This window comes from Canis lupus, chromosome 7, assembly GCF_011100685.1.
Source record: "Canis lupus familiaris isolate Mischka breed German Shepherd chromosome 7, alternate assembly UU_Cfam_GSD_1.0, whole genome shotgun sequence".
Lineage (NCBI taxonomy): Eukaryota > Metazoa > Chordata > Mammalia > Carnivora > Canidae > Canis > Canis lupus.
Window position 1 is genome coordinate 22,897,308 of NC_049228.1, and position 15,515 is coordinate 22,912,822.

Genomic DNA, 15,515 nt, shown 5'->3' on the forward strand with positions numbered 1-15,515 from the left:
TGTTAAACAGAAATTTTAAATTAGTTGACAAAATAGTGATTGAGTAGCTTACTTAAATTAGGGGAAATCAGGAAAGGCCTCTTCAGGAGGTGACATTTCAGTCAATATGGAAATGACAAGAGAAAACCCATCAAGAGAAGATCAAGGCAAAGAGGTTTCCAAGAAAATGAAACAGTTATTACAGAGCCCTAGGGCAAGAACAAGCCTGATCTGCTTCATTGGAACAGGAGAAAGGTAGCATGGCTATGCAGTGAGGGTGTGAGAGTGGTTGCGGGAAGAAACTGAGGCAGTAGGCAGGGGTCAGCTTGCAGCACAGTGGGTGAGCCTGTTGGGGGACGTGGCTTCTATTCTAAGTGGGGAGAGAGAAAGTGAGAAAGGGAGGAACAGGTTCCGATTTACCTTTAACAAAGGATCTTTCTGGATGCTGTGCACAGAATGGAATCTAACAGGGTGAAAAGGAAGACTGTGGTTGCCTTAAGGAGACATTGAATTAGTTGTAGAAGCTCTTGTGTTCCTGAAGCCACTGAACTGCCCAAACTGCACCAGAGGCTACACACACATGAGGCCTCTTCATGGATTTGCATTACTTTGTGGGGAACCTGTGACTATGGGAAGAACACTCATGTATAATTGGTGCTGATTGGTTTCTGCTCATGTTTAGCTCATCTGCTCTCTGAAACCCCTGGCTTCCTCTGACAGACTAAGCTGTTTGGCTTTCCTGTGCCTCAAACACCTGGCATACACATCTTCAGGTGAACTTCACACCACATACACGTTGTCTGCTCCACAGAAAACACATTGTGTGAGGGCTGTCCCTTGTCTTCGCCATCCCTGTGTCCCTAATTACCTAACACCTAGTACTTCACAAAAGCTCAATAATGTCTGGTGGGATGCATGAACATTTTATTTGTGGGCTGTGTGAACCCTCTTTTCTCTCCAGAAACCAAAAACATAAAATGATGCAAGAAATGCATCCTACAAGCAGGACACCCCAAGCCCCAGCCCCTTACCTCTTGGGTGAGTCAGGGTCGAAGCAGGTCTTGCGCACATCGGCCACCTCAGGGTCGCAACAGTCCCCATCGTCAAAGTCGTTCAGCATGTTGTTGCACTCCACGTGGCAGAGCCCGTCCCTGCGGTTCCAGGAGTAGCACCGGCCATGCAGGCGGCAGTCGCCCCCATCATAGCCCGTGAGTGGGTGCTCACACTCAGGGTCACAGTGGTCATTACCAATCTTGCTGGGCTCACAGTTCACAAGCACAACCCGGTGGCGCAGGGTGGAGTTGTGGACATGGTGGACGCTCAGCTGCCAACTGATATTGTAGCGGCTAAAAGCATGGTTCAGTGCCTTGTGCTGCCGGCCAATCTGCTCCTCGCTCACGGTGGGGTTCAGGCCCTCATCGTCACAGATGTTCACCACTTGGTAGCGGATCACCTTCTCTCCCTGGAGGGGCTGATGTCCATTGTAGTGGGAGATCAGTTCCACATTGTCACAAGCTGTCCGCCCACAGAGTGGGGGCTGCAAAGGTGACAGAATTTCAGGCTGGGGCTCAAAGCCCTGCAGAACCTCTCGCCGTGGGTACTCCCCATCTCTAAAGGGGGCCCACTGTGCTTCCAAGGGCTCAAAGTTTGCTGTCAGGATCAGGGTGCTCAATTCTCCCACTCCAGTTGGATGCTGAGGACTGTGTTGGAGGTGGCTTTGTGGAAGGGCAGTTGACCAGAAGACCAGTGTGCCCAGGTGCCCACGAAAATAGTGGCCATTCTCAGAGCTATCCCCCCCCAGAAGCAAAGAGCGGCAAGACGCCATGAAGGGGCTGTTCAGGGGACCAGACTGCTCTAGACTACTGGCCACCCGAGTGCCATCCACATACAGAGCCATACGCTGTCCATCATAAGTGGCTGCCACGTGTGTCCATGTGCCTGGTTGGTATCGGCTGTGGCCACTCACAATGGTGGCTTTCTTCACACGGTCGGTTCGAAGGGAGAAGAAGAAGCGAGCGTCTCGCCTTCCCATGTCCTTCCCTGAGCGGATCCCTAGGGCCCAGCCCTTGTCACTGACAGTGTGGGAGCAGTTATCAAACACACCTGGGAAAGAAGGAAGAATCGAGGGAAGAAATACCAGATACAAAGGGGATGGAGAAAGGGAGAAGAAAACCCATATAAATTGCAGGAATATAGGTTTTTAATGGGAAAAATAAGTGGTACAGATTCCCCACCTGAACTGCCTGTCCAGTACCCCATATGGGGCCATTCTGGCAACATCTATCCCCAAAAGGAATCTGATTTGAGATTCCATCCAATTTAACTCACTCTGGTATTTTTCAATAATCAAAATGGAAGCTAAAAAGGGGATGTCTAGTTCAAGTGACAACCATCCTCTAGAGTTTGTCACAAAAGTTCCACGTCTTCTCCCCGCCTTCATCAGAAGCAATGGCGGAAATCAGTTTTTAGAAAAGACAGTCATCTCCTAGTCCCTCAAATAGTCCCTTTTCCTCATTTGAATATTGAAATGATTCTTATGGGGGAAAACCAGGAGTTGGTGAAACAGGAAGTCCCTCAGAGCAGACAGTAATGGACATCTTTCCCAGCCCACTATTCCCTCCACTGCAAGGATACCCATCCACAGCCAGAGTAAGCAAAATGGCAGCACCTCATGGTCCTAGATGAAAAAAATAGTCAAGTCAGTTGGAAAAATAGTTGTTCTATAGTCAATGATGCCCACCACAGTACAAAAGTGAAACTCTACCAGAGAAGCGAAGCTGAAGCTCCTCACCACATGCTATCTTACCCCTTTACTCAGTGGGCACAGTGGGCACTATTAAGTCCAACTGAATAAGCAAACGGGGTCTACTTATAGATAACTAGATCATTAATATGTTTCCAGCAGGAAAAAGGAGTCAGATATAACACAACCACAGTTTAAACAGGAATCATAAAGGAGATCTGGAGGCCTCGAATGTTCCCAGAAACCCATCTACAGTTACAAACCCACCAACTCTCTGGCACCTCTTCTGATAGTATATAAATAGAGTCTCGGGAGCAGATTTTACCTGTAAATTACATAGAGGCATTACATTCACAGAGGAAATGTGTAATAAGCACTGCTTTAAATAATGAATGAATGAGGGAGACGTCTGCTAGCCTTTGAATGACATATCTGAGGCTAACATCAAAGTTGTTCTCTCCCCAGCCTGTTATATAAGAATCGTATTTATGCCCCTGAGTTCCTAGACAATCCACCCAAACAGTAGTTTTCTATGGAGAGTCAGGACTCAAAAGTCATGAGGCCTCCTGTTGTGATTGCAGGCAAGTGTTTTAAAAGTCATTATTTTTTCATAAATGACAGAATATTTTTTCTTCAGTCTCTAGCATAAATTAGTAACTTATGATTTAAAATTTTTTTTTAAAAAGCAACTCTAACAATTAGACTTTGAAGTACTGGTGAGGACTAGGTATAATGCAATGGTGATGTTTCCATTTTGCTCGTTTAGGTGGGGGGTACGTTCTTACACTGAGGTCTGTCTCATAAGGGAGCATAAAAACTCCTGCTTTAACAAATTCTTGTATAGGGTAGACTTTCAAAATGGCAGATAAATCTAGTGAGATGAACAGTAAATTCCCTGAGTCAGAGTTTCATTTGGTTAACTTATTGTGATAAGTACATCTAGCCTTAATTCTATCCATCTGCTGACCTATGAAGAAATGTACTACAGCATTTAATATCAGGACCATGAAGTTATTAAGCTCTCAGCTAGTAAATATCTGCTAGTTTTTAAGACTCATGATGGCATTACCTCCTGATTAACCTATCATAAGTTGAAAATACATTGAATGAATATACCTACCCTACTGAACATCACAGCTTAGCTTAGCCTACTATATATGCCTCAGAACACTTACAGTAGCCTACAGTTGAGCAAAATCACCTAACACAAAGACTATTTTATCATAATGTGTTGAATGTCTCATGTAACTCATCAAATACTGTCCTGAAAGTAAAACACAGAATGGTTATATGGGTATAGAATGGTTGGAAGGGTATCAATTGTCTACCCTTTGATCATATGGCTCACTGGAGCTGCATCACTGCTGCCCAGCATCATGAGAGCATACTGGACCATATACTGCTAGCCCAAGAAAAGATCCAAATTCAGAATTCAAAGTACAATTTCTACTGAATGTGAATCACTTTCACACCATAATAAAGTCAAGTAATCAGAAATTGAACCAGTATAAGTCAGAGTCTGTCTATATGTGAGTTGAGGTATAAATTATTACACTTCACATCTAAAATACCAGATAATTAACTTGTTACCTACTAGGCATCTAGTTGCAATTTTGAACACTTTTACTTACTGTTCTTAGAACTTCCCATTAATATCAATAAAATAATTGTTTCTACTTATTTATCTCATAGGAAGCTATAAAATTATTGATAGTGTGTCTAAAAAGATATTTCTAACTTCTTGAGACAATGCATAGAGATGTAATTTTATCATACTAGTCTAGTTCTGATTAAACTAAGTTTTAGTAATTACATTAGAAAGAATTTATTAGTCATATAGTCATTTTAGTTGGGAGTTGTAACAAGTATGATAGAAATATTACTTTTTAAATGATTACCAAAGTAATTATTCTTTGCTCTCTAATTTAATAAGATGTCCAAGTAGCATATGAGAAATTTCATGAAGTACTTAGGCAACTGCATTTTATTTGCTGTATTACCATTGTTCATCTATAGAAAGAGAGTAGTTTTTGAAGTACTGCCCTGCGCTCATTCCATGCCAAAAGAATAAATAAATAAAAACATATTTAAAAAAGAATTCTCTAACCCAATTATTGTGGACTGAATATTTGTATCTCCCTAGAATTCATATGTTGAAACATATGAATTTCCTATTGTGATGATATTTGGAGGTGGAGCCTGTATGAGGAAATTGGTCATGAGGATGGAGCCCCATGATGAGATTAGTGTCCTTTTTTTTTTTTTTTTATGATAGTCACAGAGAGAGAGAGAGAGAGAGGCAGAGACATAGGCAGAGGGAGAAGTAGGCTCCATGCACTGGGAGCCCGACGTGGGATTCGATCCCGGGTCTCCAGGATCGCGCCCTGGGCCAAAGGCAGGCGCCAAACCGCTGCACCCCCCAGGGATCCCGATTAGTGTCCTTTTAAGAAGAGGAAGAGAGGGGCACCTGTGTGGCTCAGTAGGTGAGCATCTGCCTTTGGCTCAGGTTGTGATCCTGGGGTGCTAGATGGAGTCCCACATCAAGCTCCCTGCAGGGAGCCTGCTTCTCCCTCTGCCTATGTCTCTGCCTCTCTCTGTCTCTCATGAATAAATAAATAAAATCTAAAAAAAAAAGAAAAGAAAAGAAAAGAAAAAAAGAAGGAGAAGAAAAGAAAGAGAGCTAATCCTTCTTGCTCTCTGCCAATGTGATGATACAAGAAGAGGGTCATCTCCAAACCAGGAAGAGGATTCTCACCATCTTGGTCTTAGACCTCCCAACCTCCAGAACTGTGAGAAAAAAACTGCTTTTGTTTAAGCCACCTAGTCATGGTATATTTGTTACAGCAGCCCAAACTAAGACATCAATGTTATCATCTAGCTGTGGATCAGAATTGCATGTGAAACTTTCACCAATACAGGTTCTTGTGAAACCATGTTGAGAGCTGCTGATACACCATATTTACAAAAGAAATCACTCTTTTCACTACTGCTCAGTGGGTGGAAATGCAGTTAACAGAATTTGGGAGTCATAGTATTTTCCAATCAGTGAAGAAGAATTAGAAAGACTGTGATCAGTGGTAAGTTAAATCAGACATGAAAGTGGGAAGCTCATCTGAAATTGCTTCACACCATTTGTTTAAAAATCACATCTGATCAGGCATTCTAGTACAACCTATGTAACCATCATATATACTTGTTCATTAATTCACCCAACTAATGAAATGAGATGTAGTTAAAAGATGTATGGGCCTGAATAATACACAGACATGATGCTGTTAGAGAAAGTGGCTGATTGTCTAAGAAATGATAATTAATTGGGGCTTTTTATTATCTGTAATAAAACTAATATTTAAGACGACTAAAATGAAAATAAATATCCTCCATCCCCACTGAAAGATCTATTATTCCGAAAGTGGAAACTGAGGCAATGGTGTGGCTAATGTCTCCTTGATAATCACTGCCATCAGCCCCAACATCTTTCATGAAATCTTGAGTACAACCTTAAGAGGATTTTCAAAATTTCGAAAGACAGAATAAGTAAATATTTCTATACTCCTGCATCTTTTATAGTCTCTACTAGTAATCATCCCTTCCTCCAATCTGGTGGGTGTGGATAGAAAATTATGATTCTCTGGTGCCTGGGTGGCTCAGTCGATTACGCATCTGCCTTTGGCTCAGGTCATGATCCCAGGTTGCTGGGATCGAGCCCCATGTTGGCCTCAAGTGGGGAGCTTGTTTCTCCCTCTCTTGCTCCCCCTGTTTGTGATAATTCTCTCTCTCTCTCTCTCAAATAAATCTTAAAAAAAAAAAAAAAAGAAAAGAAAACTATGATTCTCTTCTCTCTTGAGACTGAATAAACCAATACAGTGATGCTAAAATTGCAGCCTCTCTGAAACATAGATGTAGTTCCAATATTCAGCCTTCAGCCCAAGCTGGTAGGAAGAGGATCATGCTTGGTCATTTGAAGGGCTCTCACCCTACTAAACCACAAAAGGTTCACATTTCATCTCACTGTCTTGCTCCTTTTGGAAAACGAAATTTCACTTGGAATTAGTCATTTTGATTCATCAAACATTTACTGAACATCCCATTCATGCCAGACACCGAAATTCATTTAAGCTTTGGAAGAAAAAGCAGTCTTTGCCCTTGAGGAGTTATACCCTCAGGAGTGAGTGGAAACATGAAGAGATAATTTCAATACATCAGAATTTAAGATCAAGGAATACATAGGTAAGTGAAAACAGAGCCAAATCTCAACCCATATAATTTGGAGAGAATTTCCTAAGGGGATAAGACTCAAAAACACGCTTAAAAAGTGAGTAAGAGTTGGCCAGGCAAAAGAATTATGGATCACTCCAAGTAGTGGGGACAGCAAGATGGCAGGCATCATGGGTGGAAACAGGTCAAAGTAGGTCTTGCATAACACAGTAAGGGGCTTGGACCAAATAAGGAATAGCTGGAGGTTCTCCTACTGTTGCCAAATGCCTCTGATATCCCGAGAGCACACAGAGGAACTGCAGCATGAAACATCCCATGGCTGGCCTTGCCCTGAACACTTGATCTAACTGTAATTAAGGAACTTTCCAAAGCTTGGAGACAACTGTGGCACGAGAAATACACAGCCACTACAAGAGTTCCGTGTAGTTAGTCCACCCACGTACTTACTCAGTAGATATTTATGAAGCAGTACTAGCTGCCAATCTTAGTATTTGTGCTGGGTATTTCTAGTGATCAAATGGTTATTTGACATCATGGAGAGTTCAGTACAGTGCAGAAAATAAGCCTTAAATAAGTAGCTACAATCAGATATGCTGACAGCGAGAAGTATAAATAGCTATGTGAGCAGCAAAAGAACCTCTTTATTAAACATGGAGATAATATAGCAGAAATTCTCCCTAAAGTTACTAACTTACAGGTTTCTAGCACTGATCTATCTTGTTAATATTTTGACTCTATCCAAATCTGCCCATGAAATAAGGGCTACCTTGATCACCAAATTGTCTGAAAAGGTTGGGGAGACCCAAAGCCAAGGAACTCCAAGATGTAAGTTCAAACATTTCCAGGATCAAAGGTCCTGACAGTTCACCCAGAAACATTTACTGTAAAATTCCTTATATCAAAAACCCAATTCAGCTGAATCTTTTAGATGGGGATGTGGTGTTCATTTTGTGAATATTTTCCCCTTAATTCTTATCATGGAAAGATATCTCCCATTTATATGAATCTTGGGATTCCCAAAGCAATCTTGTATAACTATCATTTAAAGGATAAAACCATCCTGTAGAACTAGGCAGGATGACTATCACCAGTCTCACTGTATAGATGAAGACACTGAGACTCTGAAAGGTTGGGTGTCAGGCTGGTTGCAGACAGTACACTTGAGTTGAAGTGTCATGAGTCAGAGCCCAGGATAAATTTCTATGCTGGGGAAACCACAGAGCATGGGGGTTCCAAGTATGAGCCAGTGGAAGTTTCAGTCTCCAGCCTGCTACTTAATATGACATGTGACCTCAGAAAAATTACATCACGTTACTGAGCCTCAGTTTACTTATTTGCAAATTGTACCTGTAAAACAAAATCTGTCCCTCACTGGTCCTCTCCTCAGCATCCGTCAACCACAACCTGAGATCACAGACCTACCTCCTGAGGTTGTTGAGAGAATTAAATACAAGAAAAACTCAGTGCAGTGCCTAACTCATACAAAGTGATAAACAAACATTAGCTATATTGAGGAGGAGCTTGATGATGAGACATCAAAAAGAAGAATAAATCAGATACAAAACCAATGTTATACTGGTAAATATTTAACAACTGGTCCTCTGAAGAAAAGAAAAGAAAAGAAAAGAAAAGAAAAGAAAAGAAAAGAAAAGAAAAGAAAAGAAAAGAAAAGAAAAAAATACAAGCCCTGATTTGTAGCATGTGCCAATTTTTGTAGTATAAATATTCCCACAATGGCCAATTTTAAGTTACCAATATAATGACACTGAGCATGGAGTTGGGAAGAGATGTATACAGTTGGTTCTGATGAGCCTGTCTGAGCCAATTCCATCATGATAAAGACTGAAAAAGAAAACAGACGCAAGCTGCCAAGTGTCTCCTTCTCCCTCTATTAGTGGATGTGTGTGCTTTGCTGGTGAGCTGATTTTTTATCAATTAAAAGAAGTAAATGTCACGTTAGGCTTATCATAAAGCTACAATAATCAAGACAGTGGGGTATTGATGAAAGTGTAGACAATGAAACAGGACAGAGAGCCCAGAAATAGACCCGCATAAATAGAGCCAACTGATCTTTGACCAGGAGCAAAAGCAATACAATAGAGCAAAGACAGTCTCTTCAACAGATGGTGCTGGGTCAATGACATCCACACACAAGACAATAAAGCTAGGCATAGGCCTTACACTACTCACCAAAATTAACTCAGAATGGATTACAGACCTAAATGCAAGATGTAAAACTACGAAAATCCTAGATGATAAGACTGGAGAAAATCTAGATGACTTTGGGTTTGGTTATGACTTTTTTTAGCTACAACACCAAGAGATGATCCATGAAAGATGTAATTTATGAGTTAGACTCATTAAAAATAAAAACCAGTGCTCTGTTAAAACAGTATCAAGACAACTAGAAAAAAGCCACAGACTGGGAACGAATATTTGCAAAAGACACATCTGGAAAAGGATTATCATCTGGAATACCCAAAGAACTCTTAAAGCTTAACAGTAAGAAAAGAAACAATCAATTTAAAAATGGGCCAAAGACCATAAGAGATAACTCACCAAAGATATACAAATGGTAAATAGGCATATGAAAAGATACTCCACATCATATGTCATCTGGGAAATGCAAATTAAAATGGAATACCACTACACATGTATTAGAATGGCCAAAATTCCAAACACTAACACTAAATGTTAGTGAAGATATGGAACAAACTCTTAAATATAGCTGGTGAGAATGCAAAATGGGACAGCCACTTTGGAGGAGAGTTTGGTGGTTTCTTGAAAAATTAAACATACTCTTACCATATGACCAAGCAATCACACTCCTGGATATTTACCCAAAGGGGATGAAAACTCTGTTTACACAAGGACCTGCACACAAATGATTTTTTGGGTTTTGGAGGTTTTTTTTTTTTTTTAAGATTTTATTTATTCATGAGAGACCCAGAGAGAGAGGCAGAGACATAGGCAGAAGGAGAAGCAGGCTCTGCCACAACCACCCCCTCCCCCTGGGAAGCCTGATGTGGGATTTGATCCCAGGATCCAGGGATCAGGACCTGAGCCAAAGGCAGATGCTCAACCACTGAGCTACCCAGGCATCCTGCACACAGATGTTTGTAGCAACTTTATTCATAATTGTCAAATTTTGAAAGCAACCAAGATGTCCTTGAGTAGGTGAGCATATAAATTAACTGTAGTATATTTAGACAATGGGATGTTATTCAGCACTAAAAAGAAATGAGCTACCTAGCCATGAAAAATCATGGAGGAAACATAAATGTATACTACTAAGTCAAAGAAGCCAATTTAAAAAGTCGACATACAGTATGGTTACAACTATATGGCATTCTAGAAAAGCAAAGCTATGAAGAAAATAAAAAGATCAGAGATTGCCAGGAGTGAGGAGAAAAAGATGAACAGGTGAGCACAGAGCATTTTCAGGGCAGTGAAAATAATCTGTATGATATTATAATGATGGATACATGTCATTTTACTTTGGTCCAAACCCACAGAATGTACAACACCAAGAGTGACCCTTGAGGAAACTATAGGCTTTGGTAATTATCATGTGTCAGTGTAGGTTCACTCTTGGTCAAAAATAAATGTACCATTCTGATGAGTGACACTGATCATGACAAAGGCTATGCATGTGCAGGGGCAGGAGATATATGGGAAATCACTGTACCTTCCTCTAAATTTTATTATAAATCTAAAACTTATCTTTAAAATAATTAAGCCTTTAAAAAAAGAGTAAAGGGTACATGTTGCCTCCACTTTGGATTTGAGCCTTAAAATGGCTACCCATTTTAAGCACCCAATGACCAACTATGCCAATTAAATAAAATTCGTTCATCCTAGACCTGCTGCTCAGCCATCAACCACAAAATGGGATCACAGAGCAACCTGCAAAGCTCATCCACACATTCTCAAGAGGAACACCCATCCTGCTTTCTGTCCTGCTTTCTTTTTTTTTTTTTAAAGATTATTTATTTATTGATTCATGAGAGACAGAGAGAGAGGCAGAGACACAGGTAGAAGGAGAAGCAGACTCCCTGTGGGGAGCCCAATGCTGGACTCGATCCCAGGACCTGGAGATCAAGACCTGAGCCAAAGGCAGAAGCTTAACCACTGAGCCATCAGGCATCTCCCATCCTGCTTTCTTGACTCCATCAAGTAGGAGCAAGGTGGACTTTGATTTAAAAGAAAATTTACCAAGTCCCCCATTTAAGAGACTTCTCGGTCTAACAAAGTAGAAGCTGACAAAACCAGGGCAATCTAAGCCAACACACTATATGCAGTGAAACCCTGAGCTTGTGCAACATTGGGATTTTTCAACTTTGGATGTATATGTGATAAAAGCAAATGTGTCATAACTATTGTTTACTCATCAAAGTCACATTCTTGAGAGGAACAGAGGAGCCAAATCATCAATATGATTTATGAAATCACTCAACACTAAACTGAACTATGATAGCCTATGGGTTGAAAAAATGAGATTGAATGATGTAACTTGAAAAATGGTGGTGGTACTGAAGCCAAACATTTGGACCATGTCGTCTTAAAATTTTAAGAATCACTCGTCCAGCTCTTGCTTGGAACTGGGCTTCCATTATGTATCAATGCTAACTAAATTTAAAATTGTTCAAACACCTTGCCTTGTATTTAATCTAAGTTTTGAGAAAAAGAGAAGTAAATTGAAGGAGTAGATCCTATTCATTGTGTTCCTGCTCCCAACTCCAAAACTCATTTTACAGACCCTGAGTATCTTAACAGAGCCATATACTCATATGGATCTTCAAGAAAAATCATTTGCTTCCAGTTCTCTATTATTATTCATTGCATTTGGAACTAACAGAGTCAATTACCATCAAGGAGAAAAGCCTTCTTCAAACTGAGATCCAGTCTGCCTGAGAGATTCTAACAGTAGTAAACATCATGGCTAAAGAGCTACAGACAACTATTTAATAAGTACATTTGTAAATGAGGCCTCTGTAGAGGAATAACCCTGTTTTTTTCCACTTCTTGGGTTTTTTTTCTTTGCACTCAGAAAACTGCTCATCACATTTGTAAATGAGGCCTCTGTAGAGGAATAACCCTGCTTTTTTCCACTTCTTGGGTTTTTTTCTTTGCACTCAGAAAACTGCTCATCACAAAAAGAAACAAAGGGATCTAAACTACCTTTTATTAAATGTCTGCTATGCTCCAGACACTGAATATGTGCCACCCCCATCAACCCCATCACAAATGTACGTGCTGATTTTGTTATCCTCATTTACAGACCAAAAACTCATAGAGGCTCATAGAAGTTAAGCAATTCATCCATAGTCTTACGTCTAGTAAGGGCCAGACACAGGGATCAAATCCAGGTCTGTTTCACCAAAAAGCTATTACTTTTTCTACTACATTAAAATATTTCAAATACTAAAAAGGAAGTGTTTAGTTATTGTTTTGAAACAAGAAGAGCAATACAGGATGGTGAGTGTAGCATTAACAAATATGTGGGCCACTCCTAGAAGATGACTGGGATCTGACTCTTTGAAACCTGTGGAAGCTAACATCCACCCCCCAGAAATAGTTTGGAGAGCAGAACAGACTGCCTGGCTGGTTAATATGTCCATCTTGTCCAACTGATAGGCTGACTTGCTGAACATTTGGTAAAATTTCTAGGTGGTCAAAAAAAAAATTTCTAGGTGGTCCTGCAGGGTTTTCTGTGACATGTACAACTCAGTAATTAATTCTGCGGGACCCTGAGGCACAGGGAGAGCTTCTCATCCCAAAGCCAGGACCACAACTGAAGGCTGAAGAAGGGAAGCCAATGTCAAGAACACTCAACTGAAAACTCCCTTCCAGGCCAGTGGCTTCCACCTCTACTTTCTTTTCTTGGTTTCCTCCCTAGGTATGTAACTGGTGGAGGGTACCCTGTATTAGAAAAAATGTAATAAAACAGAGGAGTGGGTGGTCCAGGTCAGAGCTGCCCCTACCTCTCAACCAATCCAGTCAAACTGTTCTGCCCACTCTCTGTGGGGGAAGGATTCACCAGAAATCTTCCCTCTCCCCTGCTAGGATCTTCTGTCAGGTTTTTTTGACAGAATGAAGTCCCTGACCACAAGCCCAGACAGAGGGAGTCATGCTTCAACAGTGCTCCTGGCGTCATAATTATGAGGAAAGTGTCATCCACACTGGGAGTAATAAAAGTCAATATAGAGTGAGAAAAAAAAAAAAAAGAATCTTCTGAGAACTGTCAAGAATCAACCTGTCCTTGGCATTCTTATTTTATGGTAATGACAAAGGAGGAAAGGGGCATCCCAAAACAGAGGAGTGCCTGTGTTTCAGGAACATTGTGTGAATTTATTTCAGAGTGTTGAAATAAATGGGAAAAAAAAAAAAGTCCCTGTCTGAGAGGCCATGTAGGCCCAATGCCGGGAATGCACAGAGATTCATTCTCTTACACCTCCCCAATTAAATCCTGCTCTCCAGTCAACACACCACTTTTATCATCAATATCCTAGCCCCATTGATAATGTCCTACTGTTCCCTTTGTCTGAAACGCCTTCCATGTGTGGGCATGTCCTGAAGTCAGCCCAAGGCCCATCTTATCTGTGAAGCCTTCCCTGACTGTGCTCATCAGAGTGGTCCTTGTTGAGCTGCATGGTACTACTGCTACCTTCCTTATTCCATCAAGCAACATGAGAGCGCCATGAGGACAAAAACCTCAGACACCTATGAATTTCCCACAAGGTCAAGAGAGGAAGGGATTTTAGTTCCTGCATGGTATCCACTCTGTTCCAGAAGTCAAACCAAGTCATGAGACTTGACTCAGAGGAGACATATTCCTCACCACTCTGGGGGGGCTGGGGGCGGGGGGACAGATGGTGCTGCTCCAAAGCCCTGCAATTGCATCTGATCTAGAGGAATGATGCAAGGAGGACCAAGCCTTCTGTTCACTGTATAATCATGAGTGCTTAGACTTTCCTGTGATGTTAGACATGCTTTTCCCCAGCCCCCACATAATAAGCTGCTTCCTTCCTACAGAGCTGGATTACAGCACATGTGGTAAAACCTGTTGAGAGTTTTTCTTGGGCAAAGCCCCATTGTGGAGAGAGCCCCTGTCCATGGCAGAGCCCCACCAAAGAGACCGTTTAACTATAATACAAGCCAAGGTGGTATAAGATAAAGGTCCAGACAGAAATACTGTCCTTGGCACTGAGATGGCCATAAAATGTCACTTCCAGGAAAGCCCCATGGCAGAGTCCTTTATGCACTTCTGGGAGAATAAAAGTTGGAAGTGACAGTCCTGCTTCTCCAAGAAGGCCCATCAGCTTCCAGGAAGGTGAGGTTCTATTCAACAAAACAAAGGAGTCATACACGGTGTCATCAGCTCTGGTAACTAAAAAAACATGCTGTATGGTGCAAGCTTGTTTTTATGAGAAAAATGAGCAAAAAAACAGAGCCAGGTTAGGTCATGACCATAAATCAATCTGATACAAGGCAAGGTCTTTTCTCAGGATATTATGGCTGTGGCCCCTGCACACGTCTATCTACTGCCTTCTGCAGAACTACTTACCCAACACCCTGCCCCCAAGAGAGGCCATGAGGGGAACTGAAAGGACCAAGAAGGAGGAGGAGATAGGCCATCCATCAAAGACCACACAAACTGGCAGACAGCTGGGCCATGTCAGCAGGAAGAGGAGAAAGTAAAAAGAGAGGCCCAGGGAGGTATTTTTCAGCTGCTCTAGATAACTTTCCATCCAGACAGGATTAGGCTCAGCTTTTTACCTAGGAGTCCAAGCTTCTATAAATTAGAGCACAGAATGGGAAAGTCCTCCTGGGAACGTTTCACTAGCATCTTCCCAGCAAATTTTTCAAGCTCTCTTCCTAGTCCACTCTTTCTTTTAGTCACACCCTCACTATGCACAAAGATGATCAGAACCAGGATGAGGGGCTTCCCTGGATTTCTGTCAGGCACTTGGGCAGGGGTAAGGGTCCATGTGACAGCTTGGAAGGGAGAGGAGACAGCAGGAAAATACAGAATGAGGTGGGCAGAGACAAGAATCTAAAGGCACTACAACCTCAGAAACCATGGCCCACACAGGACAACCACAGAAAGTAGTTAGCAAGATTCATGATACAGGCCATCAATAAATGTTAGCTACTTTGAGAGTTAGTTTTGTTCCTGATTGAGGGGTGGGAGATGTGGGAGCTAAATCCAAACACCACCAGCTTTTACCTTTAATCAGCCGTGTTGCCTAAGAGTTCAGGCTGTAAGTGCCCACAGATCCCCTACAAGGCCCACAGTAGGGACAGAGCTGTTCAGATTCTACTGTGGGTATAAGCACCCCCAGGGCTCTGAGTAAACGCAGATTCTGATTCAGTAGGATTCGGGCAGCACCTGAAATTCTGGGTTTCCCCCAATCTTCCAGGTGAAGCCAATACTTCAGACCACAGGTCTTCAGACCACACTTTGAATAGCAAGCCTCTAAATGAGAGCAGATCAGGACCTGGGTCTTTGAGAAGGGGCCTCTGTCGACAGTGGGTAAGAAACAGAGTTCCATTAGTGACTTTTTTTTTTAAG

The 15,515-nt window shown here is 41.7% G+C and overlaps 1 protein-coding gene across 1 annotated transcript in view; it reads right to left on the reverse strand.

The window, feature by feature from the left end:
• The window catches only part of PAPPA2 (pappalysin 2), a 267,023-nt gene that overhangs the window by 231,900 nt on the left and 19,608 nt on the right, over positions 1-15,515 (reverse strand). The window contains 1 exon segment of the mRNA XM_038542421.1: positions 1,011-2,082. Within this exon segment, the coding sequence (XP_038398349.1) occupies positions 1,011-2,082 (1,072 nt within the window).